This window comes from Syngnathus typhle, linkage group LG10, assembly GCF_033458585.1.
Source record: "Syngnathus typhle isolate RoL2023-S1 ecotype Sweden linkage group LG10, RoL_Styp_1.0, whole genome shotgun sequence".
Classification (NCBI taxonomy): domain Eukaryota; kingdom Metazoa; phylum Chordata; class Actinopteri; order Syngnathiformes; family Syngnathidae; genus Syngnathus; species Syngnathus typhle.
The window spans coordinates 11,797,501-11,822,034 of record NC_083747.1 but is presented as its reverse complement, the minus strand read 5'-3'; the positions used below and the strand labels follow the sequence as shown (position 1 = coordinate 11,822,034).

Genomic DNA, 24,534 nt, shown 5'->3' with positions numbered 1-24,534 from the left:
TATATTTATTCCCTAACTCTGACTTAGATCTATTAGGTGAGTTTTTCTATTCGTTTGAACAATTTCACCAAGTGTAATGCAAACTCGTGAGATCACATCCCAGGGTTGCCAGATACGAGGCTAAAATCTTTTGCACTTGAAAAACTCGAACTTGAAACTCATATAAACGTGTTGAGCTTGAATATTGAAAATGAGACAATACAAAAATAATTGTATTAAACAGAATTTGGGGTTGAAGATAATATTGCTTCACTTTGGTAATCATTTCTTTTCACTGTTCACTTCCGTTGATATTTTGAGATTTGAGGTCTTGTTTTTTTTCAGTTGCATGTTTTTTATTTTCAGATTCACATATTTTATTTCTTAAGCTTTTGGCCTCAATAATAATTCAAATTAAAAAAAGAAACAACACAAAAACACCAGGTTAAGAATTTAATAATTTATTAATTTATTTCATTTCTATCTCCAGATTCACCTGCCCGAAAAATAGAAATTTCCAGTGTATTCAAAAGAAAATAAGAAAAAAAAACAACAAAGAAACTAAAATCAGAAGGATCACGACGTCGCCATCAACTGCATGTGCGCCAACCCCATCAATCAACAAAACCCAAATTAGCAACACTATTCATATTATTGTAATTATTGTTACAGCAATAAGGAAATCATCAGAACAGCCACATTCATGTACAGCACTCTTCCACAGCACTCTTCCAATAATATACACCAAAAAATATTCGTTCTGTCCAAAAAACCAACAAGGGTTGAGGTGTATGGGGGACGGGGTTATTTGGCGCGGGGGAGGGGGGGGGGGTATATGGCTTGTCAAAAGGGAATGAGTAAATGTTGAGTATAAGATAAGAGGGAGGCACACTTAGTATTGTGGGGAAACAAACGCAATGTCACCAAAACGGAAAAAGCTCCCAAAGAATGAGTCAAATATGGTACATCAGGCTTGTCGGAATAAATATAGATCTCTGAACGACAACCCGCAACCAATCGAGTGGAAGCCACGGCTGATTATGGACCAAAGAAATCAAATCGCCCGCTTGTATTTACAATCACTCCCCCAATAAAAGGCTAGGAAAAAAAGGCTGGCCATTTTTGACAGGTGTTTTGCTTCTCTCTCCGCATTTTGCTCCAATCGCTAGAAAGAGAAGAAAAACATTCCAGACGGGGGAGAAAAATAACTGTACACTCTGCGTCTTATTCCAAACAAACGTGTACATAGCATATCCCGGATCTATGTACACATAGTAGACACGCATTCATTCCGGCTCAGGAATATGTCACGCCGAGGAATCTCTCCATCGGGGGATTTCTGTTTCGAGAACGTCCCATTTCCCACCAGGAAAACCTCCAAAGTTCATCCACGCGGAGCAGAAAAGAGCAAGCGTCCGCTTTGTAAACAGAGAGCTTCATGGCGACGCCGTCATGTGCAAATTTGGGCCGAGTCTTTGGGGATGAAGGGACACACACCCGCACACACAATTTTGTCCTCTTTTGTGTGTGTTCATGTGGGCAAGATTGTCTCCGTAAGAAAAAGATTCAAAGAAAATGAGGTCAACCAATAAAGAAACTGGAAGATTTCAGATGACGAGTCCTTCTATCAGAATAAATAAGCGCTGGAGAAAAATAGAAAAGAGGTGATAAAAGTGTCGGAAATAGTGACCAATCCTTTGTGGATGATCGTTTTAAAAGACTACAAGTGATAGCGAGAATAACAACAATAATCAAAAGAAATGCTCTGAAAGTAAATAAGTTTGAACCCTCCTGTTACATTCTGGCCGGGTCAATTTGACCCAAAAGTGTCAGAAAAGACAAAAGTCATATTTTATTAGTTGAGGACCAAGCGGGACACGTTTCATGAGAACTAAAAAAAAAAAAAAAACACGAATATTAACTCTTGATCACAAATCATTAAAACTCACTCAGTCATCACAAAAGGTTAAAAAAAAAAAGAAAGGAAAGAAAAACTTGAGGAGTTTCAGGCGTCTCTGTGCAATTGGTTGGACACGCGGGTTGCAAAATGTCTTAAGCAGCCACTGGACCAATTTGTACAACCGATCGTGTGTCCAGAGCATGGTAGCAACGTCTCACCATCATTTTGCAAATAAATAAAAAGTCAATTGCCCCGTACCGCACACAAGATGAAATGAGGAGGACTTAGGACATCAATGGATGCACCAAGTCTCAAGGACCCAAAATTCAAGTCTACACTGTGGGCTGGAAGCAACCATTTTGCTCAAACTCCTACTTGTGAATTCAACCAAACGAGTCCCAATCAAGCCCCAAAAATTAAAAAAGGAAACAAAACAGGCCCAGATAGCAGTTTTACCAATCAGTGCAATATTTGGTGGCTATCCTCAGACCAAAAGTCTCTGGGACTTGAGCAATGCAGCCCCTGACAACCATTTCAGCCCCGCCCACACATCCGAAGGCTCCAAATGGAATCGGAAGTCGGGCGTTTTGCTTTCAAGCAGCCTTTTGAGTGAGTCAATACGACTTGTGCTTTGGAACCACCGGCCATTTTAAGCCACAAGGTAACAGGAGGGTTGGAGAGCTCGAGCATCTTGGAAGTACAACAGGCGCTCTTGCACTTCCCGCAAACGTCTTGCCCTCCCACAAAAACACGAAAAAAGTCAAGAAAGAATGTGAGGACGCCCCCGTCGCGGTTGCTCACATGCTTCGCCGAGGTTCGGGACCGTCCTTGGAGCACACGGACCGGTGGCCCGCGTTCTCCCTTTGTCAACCGACTGCATCGCGGGAAAGCGCGCGGGACATTTGGCTGTGCCAGCCTGTCGCGTGGCGCCGTTGGCGCATCAGCCAGCTAGCTTCCACACTGTCGTCCATCAAGCTTTGCGAATGGCTGAAGAAACACAGGGCAAGGGAGGGGAGGGGACGGGATCATTATACGAAGCATCCTTCACCACCCCCACCAAAACCAAAAACGACAGAGTTCCATTACCTGAGTTACGAAGGTTATTTACAGTCGATTGTTGTTATCGACATACGGTAGAAGGAGGGCTCAAATTTGATTTTTGCTTTTTTTTAGGGGGGGGGGGGGCTGTACTTTTTCAACCAAAGTGGTGGTAATAACGTTAACACGTAACATGTGAGGAACGAGACAGGAACAACAACAACAAAAGGCCTTTCCATTCAAGTTGGAGTTGCTGACGATGAACAAAAAAAAAAAAGAACGGAGCAGGACGGTTTTGGAACACATGAAACATGGTCAAGGAATAAAAAAAAAAAGCTGACTCAAACATCAAAATGGGCAACAAGTGTTCCCATCTCACGGCACCCGGATGCCAATTCACCGCGTTGAGGAGCTTCATTGAGTCTGATTACGGTATAAAAGCAGTGATTTGCTGACATCACGAAATCAATAAACTTTGCTGGAGTTTAGTTTAGTTAGCGAACTATGTTGAACTGAGCTGAGGAACTTTGTTTAGTCAGGCCTTTTTTGGGTGGGAGCGTCAATTACAGTAGTTGTAGATTTTTGGTACGTGGCGCTGGCGGGAACTCTAATTCTGCTTAGCACTCCCCAGGATAAAAAGTTTTAACCTTTTTATGGATGGTGCCCAAAAACGGACATCTAACCCTAACCCCCCCCCCCCCCCCCCCAGCCCCGACAAAAAAGACAAATTGGACAAAACAGGATTCACAAAGACACATCGGAAGGACACAGAAAGCACACAGAAGACAGTGGGCCAGTCACGCACGCACGCAGGCACACGCACGAGCCAATTGCACCATTTGTTGTTTAGCACCGGTTTGGGTTCTGATATTGAGAAGAGAAAATGGTTGTATTTAAAAAAAAAAGGAAAAAAAAAAAGGAAAAAAAAAAAACCCTGTCAGCCAGCTGTAAATCAAACAGACCGGGAGGTGGGTTAGGAGGGTCGTCTTACTGGCCAAGCCCAAGGCACAGAGGACCACTCTCGGGGTGCGAGACCTCCTGCAGGGAAATGTGTGTGTGTCGCTATCTTGTCCGGCAAGAGCGCAAAGTTGAGGAAAGCCCTTTGAGTTGTGTGTGTGTGTGTGTGTGTGCGCACGTGTGTGTGTGTGCAGGAAAAATACTTTCAGAGCATCTCTCTCTCTCTCAGCGTTGCATTAACCCCCCCTTGCGCCCTCCCGCGGCCGTGCCAGGTGGTCCGGCAGTCGCCATGGAGCTCTCTAGGGAGGGCGATCGCGAGACGGCGGGGAGGTGCCGAGGCTCGCTTCCTCCTCCTCCTCCTCCTTCGTCTTGATGGCTTTTCACACCGGGGTCTGCTGAACCCAAGGAGGAAAGCTGGTTCTCCTGGCCAGATAGACAGAAAGGGCGAGGCGGGTGGGGCGAGGGCGTGTAGAAGAAGAAGCCATTCAATGACCGACGAGAGGGAGGCGAGCAGGCATGGACGGAAAGACGGAGAAGCAGAAAGTCAAAGAGGAGCCATCGGTGACGGAACGAGTGAGAGAGCCAAAGAAAGACAAGGAGAAAGAGAAAGGGAGGCAAAGAGGAGAGAAGAGGGGTTACAAAGTGCCGATGGATGGAAAACAACAGCCACAGCATCGCAACTCGCCAAGAAAAAACAAACACGCACAAGCAGCAATTACACGCCACTCGTAAGAAAAAAAAGAACACGCGAGACAAAAAAAAAAAGAAGGATTTGTCTTTTTAATTATGTACTTTTGGGCGTGAGTTTAGTCTTTCTTAAAATCCGAGTGAAGACTATCTAGGGGCATCGCAAACACTCCAATAGAATTTAAATATATTATAATGTTCGTTACTAGAACGAATGAGCATCGAGTCGACTTGTCCAAAAAGATGCAAATGTCACTTCCTGAGGTCGACTATTGTAGTTGAAGGTAGCTTCGGGATTGCAGTGTGGGATGGAGGGAGGGGGAGGGCATGGGCGGGAGGGGGATCAGGGGGGTATCGCGTACAGCGGAGAAAAAGGACAAGCATGGCAATAAATCATCCGATGGCGCGTGAGTGCGTCCGATGCCTTCAACCACAAAAACAAGAGGAAATCGATGCAAAAAGGGTCAAAAGAATCTTTCTCTTCTCAATCAGAACCAAACAAACGTGTTGCTTGTGCTCAACACAACAAAAAGCGCTTTTAATACGCAACGTGCGTCCGCTTGGCAGGCGGCGCACACGAGCATATTAAAGGCGAGGCGTCAAGCAGCTGGACAAAGACACCACGGCGGCACGCCCGCTGCCTCGGAACAAAATCCTGAAACAAAAACAAAACTTACCCACGTCAGCCTCACACTCTGCGGGGGGAGGGAGGTTGGGCATGGCGGGGCGGGGCGGGGTGGGGCGAGGCGCCGCTCTTTATTTATTAGCACAAAATTGTTTTGATACGACTAAAAGTACAAACAAAACACAACACAAGAAGGTCACAGGACCAGCAAACACACAAACACACACACAAGGTTTGACACACATCATAAGACGTAAACAGGAAACAACAAGACACAAAGAAGACGCGAAGAAAGGTGTGCACTCCATTGGTGTTCTCCGGGAAAGGTTGGGGGCGGATACGGAGATTTCCCATGATTCCCTTGTTTCAGTTTGCAGGGCGAAATGAGATGCACAAACTGTAGAATGCTATTTTTTTACTTTTTTGGGAGGAGGCTGGAACACATTAATGTCATTTGCATTCATTTCAATGGGGAAAGGTGATTTGAGTTGGGAAATTGAATCAAGTTTTCCTCTTGGGTACTGATTTGGACACTTCCACACTTTTTTCTTGTTGCTATTTTCTACACTGGGACTTTTTGAGAGGAGCGGACGGGTAAATGGAAAGTGTGAGTGACAGGGACACACAGCGAGAATGGCGGGGGATGATGGAGAGAGTGAGAAAGACAGAGCGAGAGCAGGTGAGAGTTTGTCGGCTGGGCTTATTACCTGGACACTCGGGGTGGGACGGGGGCGAGACGAGGCTGCACTAGGATGGACTGACGCCTCCCCTAAGAGAAATCACCGTATCTCGTCAACAAGAGGATCAAATACGAGGAGGACGAGCAGGACGAGGAGGGAGGCGCAAAAATAAAACACACCCACATAAAGACGACATCATCAGTCAATTAACACAACAGGACATGCGTCGCAACGTCAACATGCGCTTGTTGTTTGGAGCCAAAGATCCAGTTCACATGCTTTGCTCGAGTTGTACACAACACAAGAACAACAGCACAAAAAATGTCAGAAACGGATGGAATGGGAGGAATGATACTCAACTCAATCCGGATTGAAACCAACCTGAGGTCCATGCTCACTTTCACCTCGTGTGGTCATTTTGTCCACTGTGGAGTCAACCGCACCACAAGTGGACCAACGTGGAACAGGAGCGTATTTCAAATACTACACTCGGCGGCCAAAACAGCACAGAGCCAAAACCACCAAAACCAAGACCAGCACCACCATCACGGAGCTCCACAGCGCCAGTGCACAAAGCCCAAATCCAGGCAGCACGGACGGGCACACGAAATAAACAAGAGCAGCCCGTCTTGGCAAAACACAAGAAAGAGAAACAGAGGAAGAAGGAGGAGGAGAAGAAGCGAAAGAAGAAGAAAAAGAAAGAGAGGTGGTGTTAAGTTTGCCAGACCTGATCAGGGAAAATCCTGGCTGTTTTTGGCTCAATGACGTGTCCTCCTCGTATCTCATCCTCCACGGCCATGAGTCTTGGTAGCAGAAGAGAGCGAGACAACAGAAGGAGAGGCAGCATTAAGACATGAGGAAAAACAACGTAAAACAACATTTGCATTTGAGGCTCGTGGCGGCGGGAAGTTATGAAAGCCACAAAGGTCAAATGGGCCGTCTGCGGGACGTCGGGCTGCCGCCGCCGCTACCTGCTGACCGTCACGGCCTTCCTTCTGGTTTGCGACGTTGAAGGTCAAACCCGAAGACTTCCTCCAAAGGCAAACCTCAAGCCTTGAAGCTTTCAGGGAAGAAACGTGCTAGGCCCTGCCAATATTTTTTTCAGGTTGCCGGATCAACAGCATCTTCTGGGAATTACTGCTCGTGGGGGTTAAAAAAAAATCCTTCATCTTAATCACTCAAAGCTGACGGATGCACGTTTTTTTCTTTCCTCCTGGCTAATTCTGCGATTTTCCCAGGCCCGAAGCTAATCCAAAGTGTCGGGGAAGGATTTGAATTTCAAGGGGGTGAGGTGAGAGGAAGGTTAGCAGCAAAAAATCTCGCAATCACCCGGACAGAGAGCGGCTGCTTCGCTTTCGCTTCATTTTGACACCTGAAGTGAATCAGAAACAGAACCGGATCCTGTTTCGAATCGCAAAGTGCACCCGATTGACTTTCATCTTGTAATGCATGCGCAACGTTATACGTGCACCCCAAGAAACAGACAGCTGGTTGTTATGCACATTTTCGCCCCCTACAGGACTGTTCCGGAATCGGATATCATCCTTTTTATTTATTTTTTATGTACACTGCTTTCTTTTGGCAGAAGTCTGCATTTATATTTCAGTCACACACACGCACGCTGCAGTGAGGACACACAGAGTACACAAAGAAAGCAAAAAATCCACAGGTGGAGTTTTAAATATGAGCATTTGGATGTTTTATTGGAGAAACAGAGCTTACAGTTTTGCTTTGTACAAAAAAAATGGAGAGTGAGAAAGAAGGAAAGAAGGAATGAAGAAAAGAAAGAGATGGAAGGATGGAAAGAAAGACAGAAAGAAAGACAGAAAGAAGGAATTCATCCAGCAAGCACAGACAGCAAAGGTGATTGAAAAGTGTTTGGACATGAGCGTCAAAATGAGGCACATCTGTGACGTTTGTCACGTGAAGAGGGAGAAAACAACAATTCAGCAAGGTGAGCACCTTGACACCTCGTTTTGCTACGCAGAAAAAAAAAAAAAAAAGACGATAAAAGAACGCAAGAGCCGCTTCTTATATTTTACTCTCACGTGTGGACGAGCGAGCCAGGAAATAAAAACGGCCTGAGTGCAAAGCCTCGCCCGTTGTCACACCAGCATATATATGTACTATCTTCATATTTGTCTCTTCAATAAATAGTATTAGCAGTATTAGGATAAAAACATTTAAAAACAGGCAAATGAAAACAACTGAGTCGACCTCATCTAGATTATTGCGGCTAAAAGCGTGTCTATTGGGATCTTTAAAGCGTCTCACTCATATTTATTCATATTTCATACGGTACTGCTATTGTTATGGCTCTTGCATCACACGCAACACACTCACACAATTCAATACGCCCGATGGATTATAGTTACAAAAATAGATTAGTGCCACACATCAAGCGTCCTCAAGACGCCAACTCGTATTGGATATCCAGAACTGCGCTTCAATCCTATCTGGACAGTTGCCCGCAAAGAAGGCAATCGGGCCGAGGAAGTAAGCCCTGTGGAGCACCGATGGTTTAAGGTTGTGAGGAGGAGACACCGGATCTTCGGCAATCAGCCAACACAAGTCGAATCTTCCAAAGATAGCAAGGAAAGAGAGATGAAAAGATCCAAAGGGGGGACTTGAAACTTCCCATTTCAGCTCGGAATTGAAATCGAGAGAAAGAAAAGATTTGGAAGGCAATATTATATTTTAGCTTCTTGTTATGATGAAAATATGTTGTGCTTGTAAGAAAACAAGAGCCAAAGTCATCGAGAATCAAAACAACTCTACTTGCTACCGTGGCTTGCTACTGTGATAAAAAAAAAAAAAAAATGTAGTAAAAATTGTGGACTCAAAAATGTTGACCAGTGTTCTGCTTTGGGAGAAAAAGAAAACCCGAGTGAGTCCAAACAGTGTGACTGCTCTCACGCTGTCTTTTCATTTGCACATGGAAGGGCTTTCCTCCTGTCTTTTTCTACAAAGTGCCGAGCGAGCAAAAAACATTTTACGGGGGGGCTCCGTCCATCCATCTGCCTGTCTGTCATCATTGGGTGTCTTCTTTGCTAAAGGGGATCATATGGAATATGTTCACTTTAAGACCAAATAAAGAACAAGAAGATTCGCACCAAACAATGTGTTGTAACATAGCAATCTAAATCTAATCTGCCCCACCAAAAACAACGAGGCAAATCCAGATCCTTGAGTGGCGCAAAATACCCCCAGAATACCTTCTGATGTCCTCAAGCACCCCGAAAACAAGAAAGGGTGTTTTGCATTGCAAAGAAGAATGCACCAGGCCGGTCTCTAGCGCAGTCCAAAACATCTGCTGCTGCACAGCAAAGCTACAACAAGAGAATTGGACCTGAGCAGCAAAAGCGAGCCTGTCGCGGTGAGGAGCCGGGTAGCCACGCCCCCACCCCGTGCCCCTCCCCATGGGTCCCGCCCCCTGCACACGGGGCATTACCTGTGGATGATGCCTTTAATCTGCGAGTCTTTCTCCAGCTGCTGCTGGTGCAGTCGGCGCTCGCTGTCCTCCAGCCGGTTTTGGTACTGCAGCAGGATTTTGTTGGTCTGCTGTTCCTGCGTCAGCAGGCGGCGCTCATACTCTTCCAGCTTCTTGTGCGACATGACCAGACGGTCCTTCAGGCAGTTGATCTCTTCCTCGTACTCACGCACCTGCCGCAGGAGCAAACGCACCGTTTAGCGCTTTTGCACTCACCGTCATTTTTGTTTGGAGTCTTATGAGGACGACCCACCCTGTCCGTGCGCGACTCGTCCATGCTCTTGGAGTACTCCTTGAGCTTGAAGTCCTCACGATCGATGCGCGAGCTCTCGATGTCTGCCGACAGGTGCGGCATGTTGGACACCCAGGCCACCGTCCTCTCGTTGGCCGGCGCCTGTGGCGCCTGCGACCCCTGTGACCAAAGATAACCGACGTCAAGGCGCGAAGGTTCCTGGGCCATTTCCTGAGAAAGTGTGGCGCCACTGGCCTGTTTGCCAACGTTGGGCTTGAGCAAATGCTGCGGCTGCTGAGGCTGCGGCTGCTGAGTCAGCGGCGACGGCTGCTGCTGTTGGGGCGACTGCTGTGTGGTGGGGCTGCCTGTCCCCTGCGGACTCCCTGACTCTCGCACCGAGCTCTGCTGGCGCGGCAGCCCTGGTGCCGTGTTGTCCTTGACGGACAGCTGGCGGCCGCCTCCGCCGCGCACCTGCCGCACGCCCCCGTAGGCCGTCTCGGGCGACTGGAGGACGTTTCCGCTCTGCGGACGATTCTTAGCGGGGGCGCCGACCGACAGCTGGTGGGACGTCTGGGATTTGACGCGTTGACTGGGAGGGGGCGGAGCTCGCGGTTGGACCGTGGACGGAGGAGTGGTGGCCAAGGATGAGTGGGAGGTGCCTGTCTGGGAGGTCAGGCCCATCATTTGCTGCTGCTGCTGCTGCTGTTGCTGCTGCTGCTGCTGCTGCTGTATGTTATCCTGAAGGACACAGAAATTAGTCAGTTAGCATTTTAGCGTGTTAGCTCTAGCCCTCAACAATGTGAGCGACTAGTTGCATGATCTAATGGTTTCAATACGGTAAGTACACTAATTAATTAAAATAACTAACTGCTCGACAGATTTTTACTTAACTACTGACATTTTCTTTTTCAAAGATTACATTAGAAATGCGCGTCCTACAAAATACTACGGTTTGGTAGGAGTAAAATTTCATTGCGCGGTATTTTCAAGATACTGTTTTTGTATGAATGGATTTCCCTTTCCTGCCCTTTTCAAATGAGCTGATTTGGTTTCTCCCCTTTAACACGGCGCGTCATCCCGGACGCAGTCGCAGGCGGGCACCTGCATGTGCACGGACATCTGGCGGCGGCCGTAGTCGTCGCTGTAGCTGTGCGAGTGGATGATGCTGGGCTGGCCCAGGTGGGCACCGTCGCCGGTCCTGAGGGAGGACAGGTCCTCGCTGCGGGAGAAGCCACCGCGGGCCAACTGCGGCAGGTAGCCGGGGTGCGAGGGCTCAGGGGTCAGGAGCAGGGGCGCGGGGGGCTGAGCGCGCCCATGTGGCCGCTGCGGCCCGTCCGCCGTGGCCAGATGAAAGAGGGGATTCTGGAAGGAAAGCGGGTAGCGCATGGCGGCGGCCTGCTGTTGCTGCTGCTGGGACAGAGAGTCGGTGGCGGCGGCGCCCATCTGGCTCAGCCGCAGGCCGCCGGACACGCTGGAGCCGCCGGAGCCGGCCGACAACCTGCCGCCGGCCCGCAACTGGCCGCTCAGGCCCGAACCCAGGCCGCCACCGCCTCCGCCGCTCAGCCCCCCGAAGCTGCCCATGCCGGCGATGGAGGCCTGGGAGTAGTTGAGCATGTCCACCGACTGCAGGTTAGACACGCTGTTCATTCGGGAATCCTGGAGGTCCATCATATAGATAGGCTTTTACTCACACTGAGCCGCCCCTCCCCGCCCCGCCCACTGTGACATCATGACCCCGGGTGATATGGTTGAGGGTGACACCACCCCAATGCCTCGGAGTATTTGCCGGCAAATACCCTCCGGGGTGAAACAACAAGCAGATGTCATGATACAGCAACCCCCCACCCCACCGCCGCCGTCTCGGCCTGCTCGCTACATGCACATGTGGGACTCTGACAGGGCTCACCCCAATAAGCGACTCACCTTGCCGTCAGGTTCAGTGATGTCGGAGCTGCTGGTGCAGTAGGCCGGGCTGGAGCGGGCCAGGGGGGGGCGTGACGCGTAGAACATGTCTTTGGAGGGCGCTCGGTGCAGGAGGTGCTCACGCTCCTGAAAGCTCAGCTGGGAGCGGGACGGCAACATTCCGCCGGTGGACGTCGGCGAAGGCAGGCGGGCGAAGTCCATGGAGCTGCACGGGGGGGGGGGGGGGGTCAAACAGACGGCATTTTCAAAAGAGTGCATACGTTTGACAAAGTCGACGGAAAGAATCACGCCCTGCCTGTTGAGCATGGCGAGGTTGCGAAAGTCGGAGGAAGAGGAGACACCACGGTTGAAGGAGGGCCGGGATAGGAGTCGCTCGGACTGGTGGCTGGGCTGCCTCTGCAGGTGCGGGTTGCGCAAGGCCATGCTGATGTCGTTCAGAAGGCGGGGCAGAGGGCCCAGTTTGATGATGGCGTCCTACGGGCGACAAAAGCGATTGCCGCATGACTTTTCGCATCACTTGGATGGAAAACGTGCATCTGTACGCTCCACTCCTCACTCTTCACCCTTACCCTAACGTGACAAAAAGTATATAAATTTGACAAACGATTCAACAAGATAAAAGAAAAAGGAACATTATTTGACACCAACACTTCCGAATGGGACAAAAAAAAAACAAGACTGTGATAAAAAGTTGAAAATATGACAAAACGAAAACATGACAAAAAGGTTTCTGGGAGGGGTCAGTGCTCCCGCATTGGCAGCTACCTTGCTGAGCTGGGCCATCACCTCCCAGAGGAGACTATGGAGCACGGAGAGCTCCCGGCCAAGGTCGATGTAGCCCTCAAAGCTGCCAGCGTTGGTGACGCTGTCCAGGTTGGAGATCTCATAGAGGAACTGCTGCATGGAGCCCCACTCCATCTCCACAAACTCGTTCATGAAGCACATGTACTCCTCCTTGTTGCCGAACCTGAACGCCAGCCGTCACACGTTCACACCAACGGTGGCCACGTGCGTCTCAAACAATCAACGTGGTGGGAAAACGCCACTTTGGTCCACAAAGCACTACTTTTACGGTTTGGGTTCGAAACAGCGGTTTCTCACCAAATATTGCGAGACGTCACTTACTTGGAGAAGTTGGCGAGGTTCTGCACCACTTTGGCGATTAGGGTGAGCGTGCGCGAAGTCTGCTCGTCGGGATATTCCTGCGTCAGGTTGAAGAGCGACGGCGACATGATGGCGGGACACAGGAAGCGCAGGAAGAGCGAGCCGCTGATGAGACGCTCGGCGATGTCCTCGCGCCCGCGCTCGGCGCAGCGCACTCGCCACGACGCAAACACCTCCTTCAGCTCGCGCGGGAACACGCTGGCGGCACACATGAGCACCACCCCCAAAAAGACACCAGTGTGGAGCAAAAAATTGTGTCACAAGAGAAGAAATGTTTCCAATTTGACAAATAAATTCCACATTCGACAAAACAAATCAAAATAGGAGAAACATAAAAACGACTAAACTAAATGACTAAATCTGATGAACGTGACAAAAAATATATTTAAAGTGACAAATGAATTCAAAGTGAAAAACAATAGAAATGTAACCTAAAAACATATCCATGTAATGAAAAAAAATTTAATTGGACCAAAGGATTCAAATTTGACAAAACACACAAAACTGTTGCGCAACATGTGGCAAAAAAGGAAAACTTGAGGGACAAAAGATAAAAAACCCTGAATACATTCCAAATGTGACAAGAAAATGATGTGGCAAAACTGAAATTGTGCTTTGCCACTGGAGAATTTGTGTGTGTGGAAGACGGCGGGCGGCATGACGTGTGCGTGTGCGCTCACCAGTGGGAAGTGACGATCTTGCAAAGGGCCAGCTCGCAGCACATTCTCAGGTTGGCCTGGTGGTCCGGCAGCACGGAGGGAGGCGTTCGCATGGGGTCCACCTCGCAGTTTTCCTCCGATTCGTACAAGGCGCGTATGAACTCCCCTGGGGAAGAAAGCACGGACAAGCCCGTTGACCTCTGACCTGAAGCGGGCGGCCCCGTGGCTCGTAGCAGCGAGTGTACCAACCGATGGCATCCTTGAGGTACTTGTGTCCAATGAGCTTGAGGTACTCTTCTATTGCTTTGGTGGCCAGAGTGTTCTCTCTGAAGATGAGATGCTCCCGGTCGATGAATCGGTCCACCTCGCACATGGCCATGTCTGACAGGAAGTCCTGGAGGAGAAGGAGAAGTATCCAAAACATCTTTTTGACACACGTCAACATATCCCGTGAAACATTTGGCATTTTTTGTGAGCGGCTTTGGAGACGCTGACATGTTACTCGAGTCCGGGCTGTACCTTTGCTTTCCCGGTGCTCTGCAGGATGTGCACCAGCGCGCAGGCCACCTCCTCTTTGCTCTTGACGCTGAGCACGGGCTCCAAAACGGCGCACAGCGTGCGGTAGTTGTTGGTGACGTACTCGGCGAACTCCTTGTACAGCTCCATGGGCAGGATGTTCATGGTCTGGAAGCGAGACTTGAGGCGCAGCGAGGCATTGATGATCTTGCCGCCACCGCCCACGCCCCCCCCCTTGGTGAGGACGCTGGGCTGGATGACGGGATACCACTGCTCCACAAACTGACGCCCCGTGATGCTGGAGATGGGGATGCTGACCAGGCCCAGGTAGGTGCTCTTTTCCTGAACAGGTAGAAAACCACAACCCAAGACAATTTCGCAACAGAGTCATGGCCTTCTCCCAGCTCTTTCTGCCATCTCACCTTGCGTCTTTTCTTGTCAGTCTCCTTGTAGAGGTGCAGGCGCAGGTTCCGCACGGCCGGCAGGTTGTTGAACTCAAAGTGCTCCCCCCAGAAAACGGTGTCAGTGCGCGGCTTGCTGGTGGTGCGCGCGTACAGCATGTCGTCCAGGCACAGCTCGCAATAGTATCGCTTCTTGGCGGGCAGCTCTCTCGCCTCGATGATCCACAGCTTCAGCACGTTGTCCACGCGCCGACTGTTGTCCTGGAAGGAGGCGACATAGGTACGGGTGATCTCGGGCCAGCCCGTGGATGGATGTCCAGTTCTTTGGTCGGTTGGTTCATCGGTCGCCTCGCCTCACCTTGTTGGGCTTGACGGCTCTCTGCAGATTCTCGATCCATTTGTCCCTCTCGGCCGCCGAGCGACACGCAAAGCACTTGGTTCCCGATGCCGTGGTCACCTAAGGCAGTCGTCCACCCGCGACAGTTGGTTACCGTTGGCGACGAAGGGACAGGGGTGTTTAGGCTCACCTCGAAGCAGTACTCCTGGCCCAGGATGCTGGAGTGGACGGGCTTGATGACGGCCTCCTCGTCCAGCGTGAGGTCGAGCGCCTCGGCGGCGCTGCTGGGCGACAGCAGCGACTCGTGTGAGTGTGACTCTTTGAAGCTTTGCATCAAGCGCGTCCTGCCGGAACCACGAAGTGGGGGCAAGTCTCATTGCTCGTGGCCAATTTGTCCCTCCCTCGAGGAGTGAGGGTGGGACTTTTGCATGAGCAAAGAGTTCCGTTTGGCAAAAGTGTTCGACGCGAGGACACCGACCTGTCCTGGTCGGCACTGCGGAAGCGGGGCAGGATCATGTGTCGGAAGCTGCTGCTTCGGTCCAGTTTGGGCTGACTCTTGGCTCTCTTGATGGAGCCCTTCAACCTCCTGCTCAGGAAACTCTGCAGGCATAAGCACAAGGGTGGCGCTTAGCAGTGTAACATCATCAGCCCACGGACACGGCCCGCGGCGTGCACCAGAGCGCAACGCCGCCCAACTTCCTGTCAGGAGAAAATCGACCCATCCAAACAAGAGGTGATGCGCTGATGTTGGCTTGCTGGAGCTTTTCTTGACCAACAACGGGATGGAGTGCAACCCGCAATACAGAATTGCTCGATTGCTGGGCGCTAAAGGTAAGATACTTTGACTCAGGCAGCAATTTCAGCTACTTTCGTCAGGACTGTGTGCTAGGATCACATTAGCATTTATTGCTATGCAAGCAAGGTGAGGCGCAGCATGATTTTTCCACATACCTCCACCAGGGGCAGTGATCCAATTAGGCTTCCTCCCGCCACGGGACTCCAAGCAGCGGCCCTCCAGTCTCCGCCCCAGTACGGGAAGGGGGGTGGAGGGGAGCAGGAGGAGGACAAGCGGGGCAGGGGGAGCGATGGGCAAGGAGAGAGGGGCAGCGAGCGAGGCAGGGAGGCCGCTCCGCCTCCCTTCTTCCGCCGGCGCGAAGCGAGGGCAGGCGACGCGGCCAGGGAGAGCGGCAAGGAGGGAGGCGGGGGGGTGCCGCCGGCCCGCCGCCCCCAGGCGTGGGCGGCAGCGCGGGGGGGCACGAGGGGCAGCGAGAGGCAAGAGGCAGGGGAGGTACTCACGGATTGTCGGAAGGGTTGAAGGGGGGCGCTGGGGGAGAGGTCCATGCTCGGCTGCTTCCCCGTGGCGATGCTCTTCCGCCGAGGTCGGTGATCTAGCGGCACACAAGACCGACCACAAAGACGTTAGCAAAGCTGCCCACGTTGCACTTTGGAAATCAGTTGTCCAAATGTCTCAAGTGAGTCTCAAGTCTTAACATTCAAGTCTCAAGTAAGTCCCAAGTCATTTTTTTTCTTGGGCAAATCAAGTCAAGTCCATAAATAGGTCAAGTCAAGTCCAAGTCCAAGTCAAGTCACCTTATTATTGCAATTTTACCCGCAGAATCAGATTTTAGTAATGTGAAAAGACAAGATATAAGTAACTTTAATTAACCATCATTGTCCAATGTGTCTAACCTGTTTAAAAATCATGACAATAATTTGGATTTGCACTGTAATTACTGATATTCAGTAAAATACACCATGGAATCAAACAAAAAAGAAATGACCTCAGACAATGACGACTGGGCACGACTGGTTGATTGACAGGGTAGCGATCCAATCATGACGACGCCATTCTCAGCCTGGGCTCCTACCGTGTTATCGATATTACTTTTTTTAAATGTATTATTAATTTTATATTCAAACTGAAAACATAAACTAAATAACACGGAAGTCATTCAAGTCATCGTGTCTCTAGTCAAGTCCCGAGTCTTTAACTTCCAAGTCGAGTCTCAAATTTCTTTATTTTTGTCAAGTCAAGTCACAAGTCATCAAAACAGCGACTCGAGTCGACTCGAGTCCAAGTCACAGTGACTCGAGTCCCCGTCTCTGGCAACCATTAATGGATCCCAATGACGACAGTCGAGCTTAAACGCTCCGTGTGTCCGTCTTGGCCGGACGGCTCAGGGTTTCCTTTCAGGTGCCACTCTCTCTTTCTCTCCGTTTCTTTTGAGTACAATCGAACACTCTCAGAAGCCCACGCTGGGAGAATTGAGAGGAAAAGAAAAAAAGAAAAAAAACCACCAGCAAGACAGCAGCCAGTAGCTGTTTGATGAAAAAGAGGGCCAGACAAGTCGGAGGCCACCGGGGGAACCACTGAAAGGTGACCAAAGGAGTCTACCAAAGAGCAGAAACTATGAGAAGTGAGAATATATTCTGATGAGTGGCATAGTTGAAGTGGGATGCTGTCCATGGTCCTGAAGGAACAGCTTCCAGGGTAAATGAGTAAGATCAGTTGGAATGATATTCAAGTTTGGAGATCATTAATGGGGCTCCAGTTAATCAATTAATAGATTAATTGTGAGCAATAAAAAGAAGCAGGCTGGGCAAATCTAATGTGAGCATTTTGGCGCGCCTCTTGAGACCACGTCCTTCCAGTGCAAGGAGTCCCCAGCTGAGTGGAAACATGGCAATGTTGAGCTTTCAAAGCCCGAGCCGGCAACTGCAGCGCCAGAAGTGGCAATTGAGTGTGTGTAATTAAGGCCGCGCTTCTTTTCAGACCAAACGAGCCTTGTCAGTCAGAGAGACTTTGGCGCCCACACGCCGCCCACCATGTCCAACGACATTTTCCCTTATTAACAATGCGTGGGGAGGGGGGGGCGAAAAATCTGCAGAGTCCAGGTGAGCGGCAACCTGCGCAGCCTCGTTTGAAGCCAGCAAGCGCTCGGCTTCTAAAAAAGCGCTCTTTGAACATCACACAGTGTTCCTGTTCCTGGCCATGCACAATGTGGATAAAGGCACGCTCGGCTTTCACGTGCCCTTGATTAGCAGCTTAATAGTCGGCGCAAATGAGTCCCAGGCATTAAGTATATCCTTTCAACCAAAGCGCCAATCTGCTCCATTTCATTGGCTTTTTTGCTTGGGTTGTCATAGCAACGGCGGGTTTTGAGCAGGCTTGTTTTGTAACACGCTTCCAAGAAAAACGGCGGCCCGTGTGCACTCGACAATGATGGGCTGCATTCGGAAACGCGGTCCACAAAGATGGCGGGCAAAACAGTCCACAAAGATGGGCGACTTGGCGTAACGCAACCCAAAAAGATGGCAGACATTCTGCAAAAACATCTCCTGATGATGCCGGGAGTGGCACAAAACAGTCTACAAAGACGGCCGACTTTCAAGAGCAGCCTCCGCAAACACGGCTGACTTGACTAAACACACACACACACACACATAGAGGAAGACTAACAAAAAATGGTTGGCCGCAGTGATGATGTGTTCTACATTCAGTGAAAGCCACCTCTGAGGATCCTTAAAAAAAGAAGTCAGCAAAAAGAGAAGGCTAACATGCAAGCTTTGCAAGTGCAAGATAAGCCGCACAACAGCCAGGACAAGGAGGCAAGACAAGAACGTGGCGGAAGAGATGGAGAATGCAGTGGGACCATGGGGGGGGACAAAAAACAAACAAGGAATGTGAGTGTGAAGGAGTGGGTAAAGTTTACAAATGTATCTTTCTGCCTTTTCTGGAAATGAGCAGTAGAACATGTGAGATGAAAAAGCAAAGAAAACAAGCTTCTTGGGGAAAAAAAAAGTAGAACAGTGACGATGGCCCGCAATCAGGTCTTTGCTTTGGTTCCGAAATGTTTCCCATTGAAAGGAATATGCATCAAATTCAACCGTTCCAGCCCCAAAACTAACTCGGACTTACTTGTTTGTTGTCAATCTGGAAAATTGATTGAATTATCGAGTTGCTGCAAGAGGCACGATTCATAAAAATAGAGAGCTTCAAGTTCAATCCGATAAGCAGAAGGTTGTTCTGTTCTTTTGGCAAGAAGAAGAATCCAAGCAAGGTGGTGCAGGTTGACGGGCCAGGCTGGGCCGCAAAGTACATTCACAGCTGCGGGCCGCCCAAGAGGTGACCCCAAAGTGCCTCCGTGACGAGAGCAAGCGTTTCTCCTCCTCCTTTTGAAGTAGGCCACTCTTCAGTAACTGTGGGCATTTTTCAGCACCGCTCGGGGAGAGAAACAAACAGCCACCGACTCTCACGCCGAGAAAGACCGAGAGCAAAACGAGGAAGAAGAGGAGGAGGCGCGGCTGCTGCGCTGCGCGCCCCCCGCCGCTGCCGCCTTTCGCGGCACCTCCTCGTGGCATCTCGCTCGCCCCCCTCCGCCCAACAGGCTCATCCTTCACACCCGGAGAAGCCAAGCAGAATGTCCGGCAACACCCGAAGGAAAAGAAAGAAAACCGGAAAAAGCTCGCCCCGCCTGGAGCTCGTCCTGCTGTGCGCGCTTTTAGAGCTTTCCCTTGGCTGACGAGCTGCGTAGGTGGGCCGCCTCAGCTCGTCTGCCAGCAGCCCGTTGCCTGGATGTCAGGCGCATCATCCTGCACAGGTCGGCGACGCGGCCGCTTTCTCTTTTTCTCGCGTTCTCTCCCTCACTGGGCGCGCGCACGTCTGCATGCAAGTGCGTAAAGAGGAGGCGGGCCTTGCATTCCAGCTGGGACTAAAACTCTTATGCATTCAAATGTTGGTTGAAAGAAATGATATAAAAAAAAAAATGCTTTGGTTGCGCTCGGCAGAATTGTCAGAGCTCAAAGGCTCTTTGGATGCGTTTCCATGACAACCACATTTTAAGATCCGACGCTTGTAGCGAAAGAGCCAGTCCAACTTACGAAAGAAGCATCTGTAAGTCCTGAGAAGGTTGACGTCAAAGCGTGAAGAGCATTACTAGCGTGCAAATTGGGGCGTATTGCAGCTCAACTCTCTCTCCGCCCGAGAGATTTGGCTTTTCATTTTCAAGTCACCTCTGGGGTCATTTTTTTTCTAGTTCTCAAATTAATCCAGCATCAGAATTTGTTCTCTCGCAAACATCGACCAGGGTCTCAAACAGTGAGACGCGAGGGTGGAGGTTCCGCCGGCGCTTCAAAAAGTCAGAGTGGCATCCAAGTGGGCGTGACCGTCAATGCTGAGCATTTGCTGACTTAGCGCGACCCGGGCCATCGTGTCAAGGCGCCTAAAAATAACCTTTGGGTGCCAACAAGCTTGTGTCCCACCACACAATTGCTGGAATGTGGCTATCATTCTTCCTCTCCTCTCCATAGCTCACAACCCCACACCGTGTCTGCTCTGTAATGATTTCCATGGTTACCACTAAGTCCGCCGTAGCGCGCTAGCAAGCGTCGCCCTCGCTTCTAATATGTGCGTGAGCTTCTTGCAAAGGAAAAAAGGGACATTCATGACGACGGTGATGTAAAAGATGTTGAAGGGGGGTAAAAAAAAAAAAAGGGGCTAGCAGAACCCGAAGCTCAAAGCTAAACCTTCTTCCATACAAACGCTCGTGCCAATATGGAAGACAATCAACTCCGTCACCAAACAACTGAGAGAAAAAAAAAAGTCAACGTGACGGCCATTGCGCTAACTTGGGGAATTTTGCTCCATTCAGACAGTAACAGTTTGCGAAAAAGACAATGTTCTGCCACAGGAAGACGCCACAGCCCGACGCTTCTCTTGACAATTCTCAAGTGCCAAACGAAGAACTCGTGGGACCCAAGCAAAACTTTTTAGCAACTGCGGCGCTGTTCTGGTGATGAGGAAGTTGGGAACGCGAGAACAATTCCCACCGCAGCCCAAAATTTACATAATCACGCATACCGTAAAAATAAAGAAAAAAATACTAATTCTTCGGTCTTTGGACAAGCGGGGCAGCTGTCTAAGAGTCGAGTGACAGCACGTAGCGCAGACTCGGCTGTTTTTTTTTTTCATCCCGTCGGCTCGCGCGCTGTCCGGAATATTAAGAGCCAAAAAGAACGAGCGTTGCTTTTCGCCACTCCGCACAATTGAAGGAATACAAAATCATCTTGTTTTTCCAAAACTCTGTGCAGTGGCAACATGGTAGGTTAGGAAAGTTTCTTTCTGTGATCAATCAATCAGATGACATTGATTTAACGTGACCAGAGAGCCAGCAATTGTCAAGTCATCAGGGAGCGGACGATTATCCCAAAACTAGTTTGATAGGGCAAATGTTCTCTCGATCGCACCCTGGTGTGGACAAGCTGAAAATGGCGTCAAATGGAAATGACAAGGCAGCAAAATGTCCAGGCTGGATCGGAGGCGTTTATGTAAAGCGGCGCGCGCGTGCAGCCCTTACGTAAGCGGGCTCGTCTTTCACCCCCGTGGGCCGCCACGATCTTATCGCACGCCAAGTGGGAAAGCGAGCGAGCACTCGGCCTTGCTTTGAGTGACAGCTGGTCTGCCGGAGGAAAAAAAAAAAAGGCCGTCATCTACCTCAACACTTGTTGACTGGCTGGCTGATGGACAAGCTTTTCTTTCCTCCTTTTGTATCGAGCCCGGTGCAGATAAACAGTCTGAGAGATGGGCCAACGGTATTACACGTATTAGAGTTTGAAAGGCCGATTCCGAATATCGTTTCATCAGTGTCTTCCCCGTAGTACAACAAACATTTTGTACAACATTTTCTTGGACATTTTAAAGTCCAAGAAAAATACATTTTCTTTCTCACTGTTATCAAAATTGCCAACATCGTGCCGAGGGAATATTCGACTCACGGTTCCGGCGTCTCAAGTCGACTAACGACGTCCGGCAAGTGATTGGGGTGGAGGGAAAGCACAAACGATTTGGAAGGCACGCGAGGGATCGTCAGCGGCCAATTCTGAGAACTATCCAGGCCGGTCCGTGACGTGAAAATGCCTGAGCGGCCATCGAGGAGCGGCAGAGTACGCAAGGACGAAGGGAGCTAAAAATAGCCCCGGTGACACAAAGCAAGATGCAGAACGAAAACCTGGGCTGGGAAGCCTTTCATCTGCAGCCCCGACGAGTGACAGGAGACGAAAAAGACGCAGAGACCAATGTCGTCACGGTCGTCGCTATTGTTGTTGCTCGGTGAGCGAGCCGCTAGCTCTCTGCGGTAAGGCGAACAAATGTGCGGCCTTCGAGGCCATCGCGAGCGGGCGGCCACGTTCACGAGCTGGACTCAAACGTTTGCCGAGGTAAAAGTTTTTTTGGTGCCGTGGCAAAAGTGTTGCATGCTCACCCATCTCGGGATGTTGGCGTCCCTCAACGGGAACGCTGACCGTGCGGCGCAGCAGCTTGTTCCTGTGCGACTCAGAGCGCCTCTCGCGCATCAGCAAAGGGTGGACCTGGACACACGCACAAAACAAGGTGCCACAATATTGTAAGGGCCAAAAAGTTTTTCTTGTCTGACAACACCAAATCGGGAAAATGTACATATACAGTAATCCCTCGTTTATTGCGGATAATTGGTTCCAAGACGACCCGCGATAGGTGAAAATCGGCCAAGTAGTGTCACCCTCTCGTTTTTAACATACATAATTTTTTTGTGTGTCAATACATGTATATTAAACCATATAGTAAGTGCATATGTTATCATTGGAACATTAAATAATAGTTTCAAACATGTAAATACTAAATCAATAGCATAAATGACATAAAGTGTGTGCGTGTGTGTGTGTGTGTGTGCGTGTGTGTAACCAGGGATGAGAATGGCAAATGTGAAAAAACACTAAAAAGTAGCCGGGGGTCTGGGGGGGCCGACCGGGGGTCTGGGGGGGGCCGATATCATCAGCCCCCCCGGTCACGTTATCATGACAATATCATGACAATATCATGACAATAGCGTAACATTAGCTTACATGTAACATCATGTTACTTTCTAAACCCACATGCTTGTAAAAGTAAAAAAGTACCTTTGTGTTTTTTTGTTTCGATGTGTTCCTTAATGTTCCTAGGGCCGCGACCTCCATAGCTGATCATATCTTGACAGAAAATAAACAAAACCTTCCCCGGGACATCTACTTTACGGATATATTCCGTCAGGCACGCGGTTACGGACTGTGTTCCGAGTTGTACAATGACGCTGCCCTCAAGCCATGAAGCAGTTCTTGATTCCGTTCGCCTTGTCTATTTCCCTGGCACGATCCTCATGCTGGCGACAACTTTTGCTGAGTAGGCCCTAGATCTATCTAAATACTAAACTAAATAACTTGTCTACAAGTGATGAAATCCCAATCACAAATTCACATTGTGGCGGTGTAAAAACACTAGTTCTCCACCTAAGTCAAGTTATCAAGTGGAAATGATATGACGAAAGTAGCGCCAAAATGTTGCCGAAAATAAGGCGGATGTTGTCGCATCACTGCTGCCAGTGAGTTAGGTTTACAGAAGCAAGCCGATTTCCGTACTCACAGCTTAACTAATTTTGCCTTGAAATGTGCCAAAAGATGCTGTCGCGACGGGCGGGCGAATCCTCGCGAGTCGCCAAGGCTAATGTTGCCTGGCCGGCCGCTTCCATACCACCCCCATATACGTATATATACAAAAAAAATTCTCAACGGATTTACACAATTCACGAAAATGATACTTTTGACGGAAAAAAACACGGAAATCCGCAGATCCGCGGAAAATTCAGATTCCTGGTATAACATACGAATGTAGATGCAGCTAAAGTATACATACTGTGAATACGTTTTTAGAACTCCTTTTTATAACAAGGTACAAGTGTACATACTGTAAAAATGTTTTTAGAAGAATAAAATTATAACAATGTACAATACTGTAAATATATTTTTAGAACTCTTATTATAACAACTTTTTTCATAACAAGGTATAACTGCGCAATTGTGTGGCCACTCCCTGCCTTCTGCTGGCAACTTTCATGCTATAATTCCTCAATTTATAATTTTTAATTGTAATTTTTTATTTGGGGGGGAAATCCGAGCGATAAATGAACCGCAATGTAGCGAGGGATTACTGTATGCATATGTCGTATATCGTATGTGTGTATATATATACATATATACATGTATATGTGTGTGTGTGTGTGTGTGTGTGTGTGTGTATATATATATATATATATATACATATACATACATACACACACACGCACGCACACACACACACACACACACACACGCACACACACACACATACTATAACACTATATATGACTTTTCCTTGTAGAATGTGCCAGTCGTTTGTACATGCAGGTAACACTCAGACATTTTGGACAGAAAATAATCCTTGGCGTGTTTTTTGACGACTGCATTCTGTTAAGAATTTTCAGCAGTGGAAAAAAAAAGTCATCACACTCCTTCAAAAGAAGACTTTCAGAAGCAAAAGGCTCTTTTGTTGTCATCTTATTGTGATGCAAATGCACATTTTCAAATAGTTTGAATGCAAAAAATAAAAAAGGGTCACATCAGGACTGTTAGCTCCTTGCCACGTGAACAAAAAAAAGATTTTGTTTTACTAAAGTTTCTTTCTTTTTTTTTAATGTATTCACTAAAGCAATTGACACATTAAAGAAGATGAAGTAATTGATGACCAAATGCACACATGCATTTGAATGTTTGGGTTACGACCCCCGTGGGGACAAAGCGGTACAGAAAATGGAGGGATGGATGGTTGGTTAGGAAACAGGAGTCATTGTCTCCAGGACTCGTGTTGACTCGTATTAATAAGATGATGACTCGATTTGATTGAATTGAAACTCTTGCATGCACATGAGCTACACAGTTGGAGTGGCTCATCTTGATTTCTGTTTGTGTTGAGATTTGTGAAAGTCAAGCTGGGGTGTATTATTCGTGGCACTCTTCCTCTCCCTAGAGGACAAAATCAGGGACAGCAGCCCGGACCCAAACAAATAAAAAGACATTCCAAAGGTTTGGTACTCAAAAATAATAAAAGCAAGTGCCATTCCTG

General features: G+C 48.9%; 1 protein-coding gene across 1 annotated transcript in view; it reads right to left on the bottom strand.

Annotated features, from left to right (window-relative positions):
- Window positions 1-836: 836 nt before the first annotated feature.
- syngap1b (synaptic Ras GTPase activating protein 1b) overlaps window positions 837-24,534 on the bottom strand; it is a 23,772-nt gene continuing 74 nt past the window's right edge. Inside the window, exons 2-21 of the mRNA XM_061290208.1 lie at window positions 21,848-21,953; window positions 15,885-15,976; window positions 15,067-15,188; window positions 14,779-14,932; window positions 14,610-14,708; window positions 14,273-14,512; window positions 13,854-14,192; window positions 13,584-13,728; window positions 13,356-13,500; window positions 12,637-12,873; window positions 12,277-12,478; window positions 11,807-11,985; window positions 11,512-11,716; window positions 10,690-11,244; window positions 9,844-10,326; window positions 9,610-9,768; window positions 9,318-9,529; window positions 6,594-6,669; window positions 5,894-5,955; window positions 837-2,866 (exon numbers count right to left, since the gene is read on the bottom strand). Of these exons, the coding sequence (XP_061146192.1) occupies window positions 2,746-2,866; window positions 5,894-5,955; window positions 6,594-6,669; window positions 9,318-9,529; window positions 9,610-9,768; window positions 9,844-10,326; window positions 10,690-11,244; window positions 11,512-11,716; window positions 11,807-11,985; window positions 12,277-12,478; window positions 12,637-12,873; window positions 13,356-13,500; window positions 13,584-13,728; window positions 13,854-14,192; window positions 14,273-14,512; window positions 14,610-14,708; window positions 14,779-14,932; window positions 15,067-15,188; window positions 15,885-15,976; window positions 21,848-21,953 (3,933 nt within the window). The 3' untranslated portion in view covers window positions 837-2,745. The remainder of the gene's footprint in view (window positions 2,867-5,893; window positions 5,956-6,593; window positions 6,670-9,317; window positions 9,530-9,609; window positions 9,769-9,843; window positions 10,327-10,689; window positions 11,245-11,511; window positions 11,717-11,806; window positions 11,986-12,276; window positions 12,479-12,636; window positions 12,874-13,355; window positions 13,501-13,583; window positions 13,729-13,853; window positions 14,193-14,272; window positions 14,513-14,609; window positions 14,709-14,778; window positions 14,933-15,066; window positions 15,189-15,884; window positions 15,977-21,847; window positions 21,954-24,534) is intronic.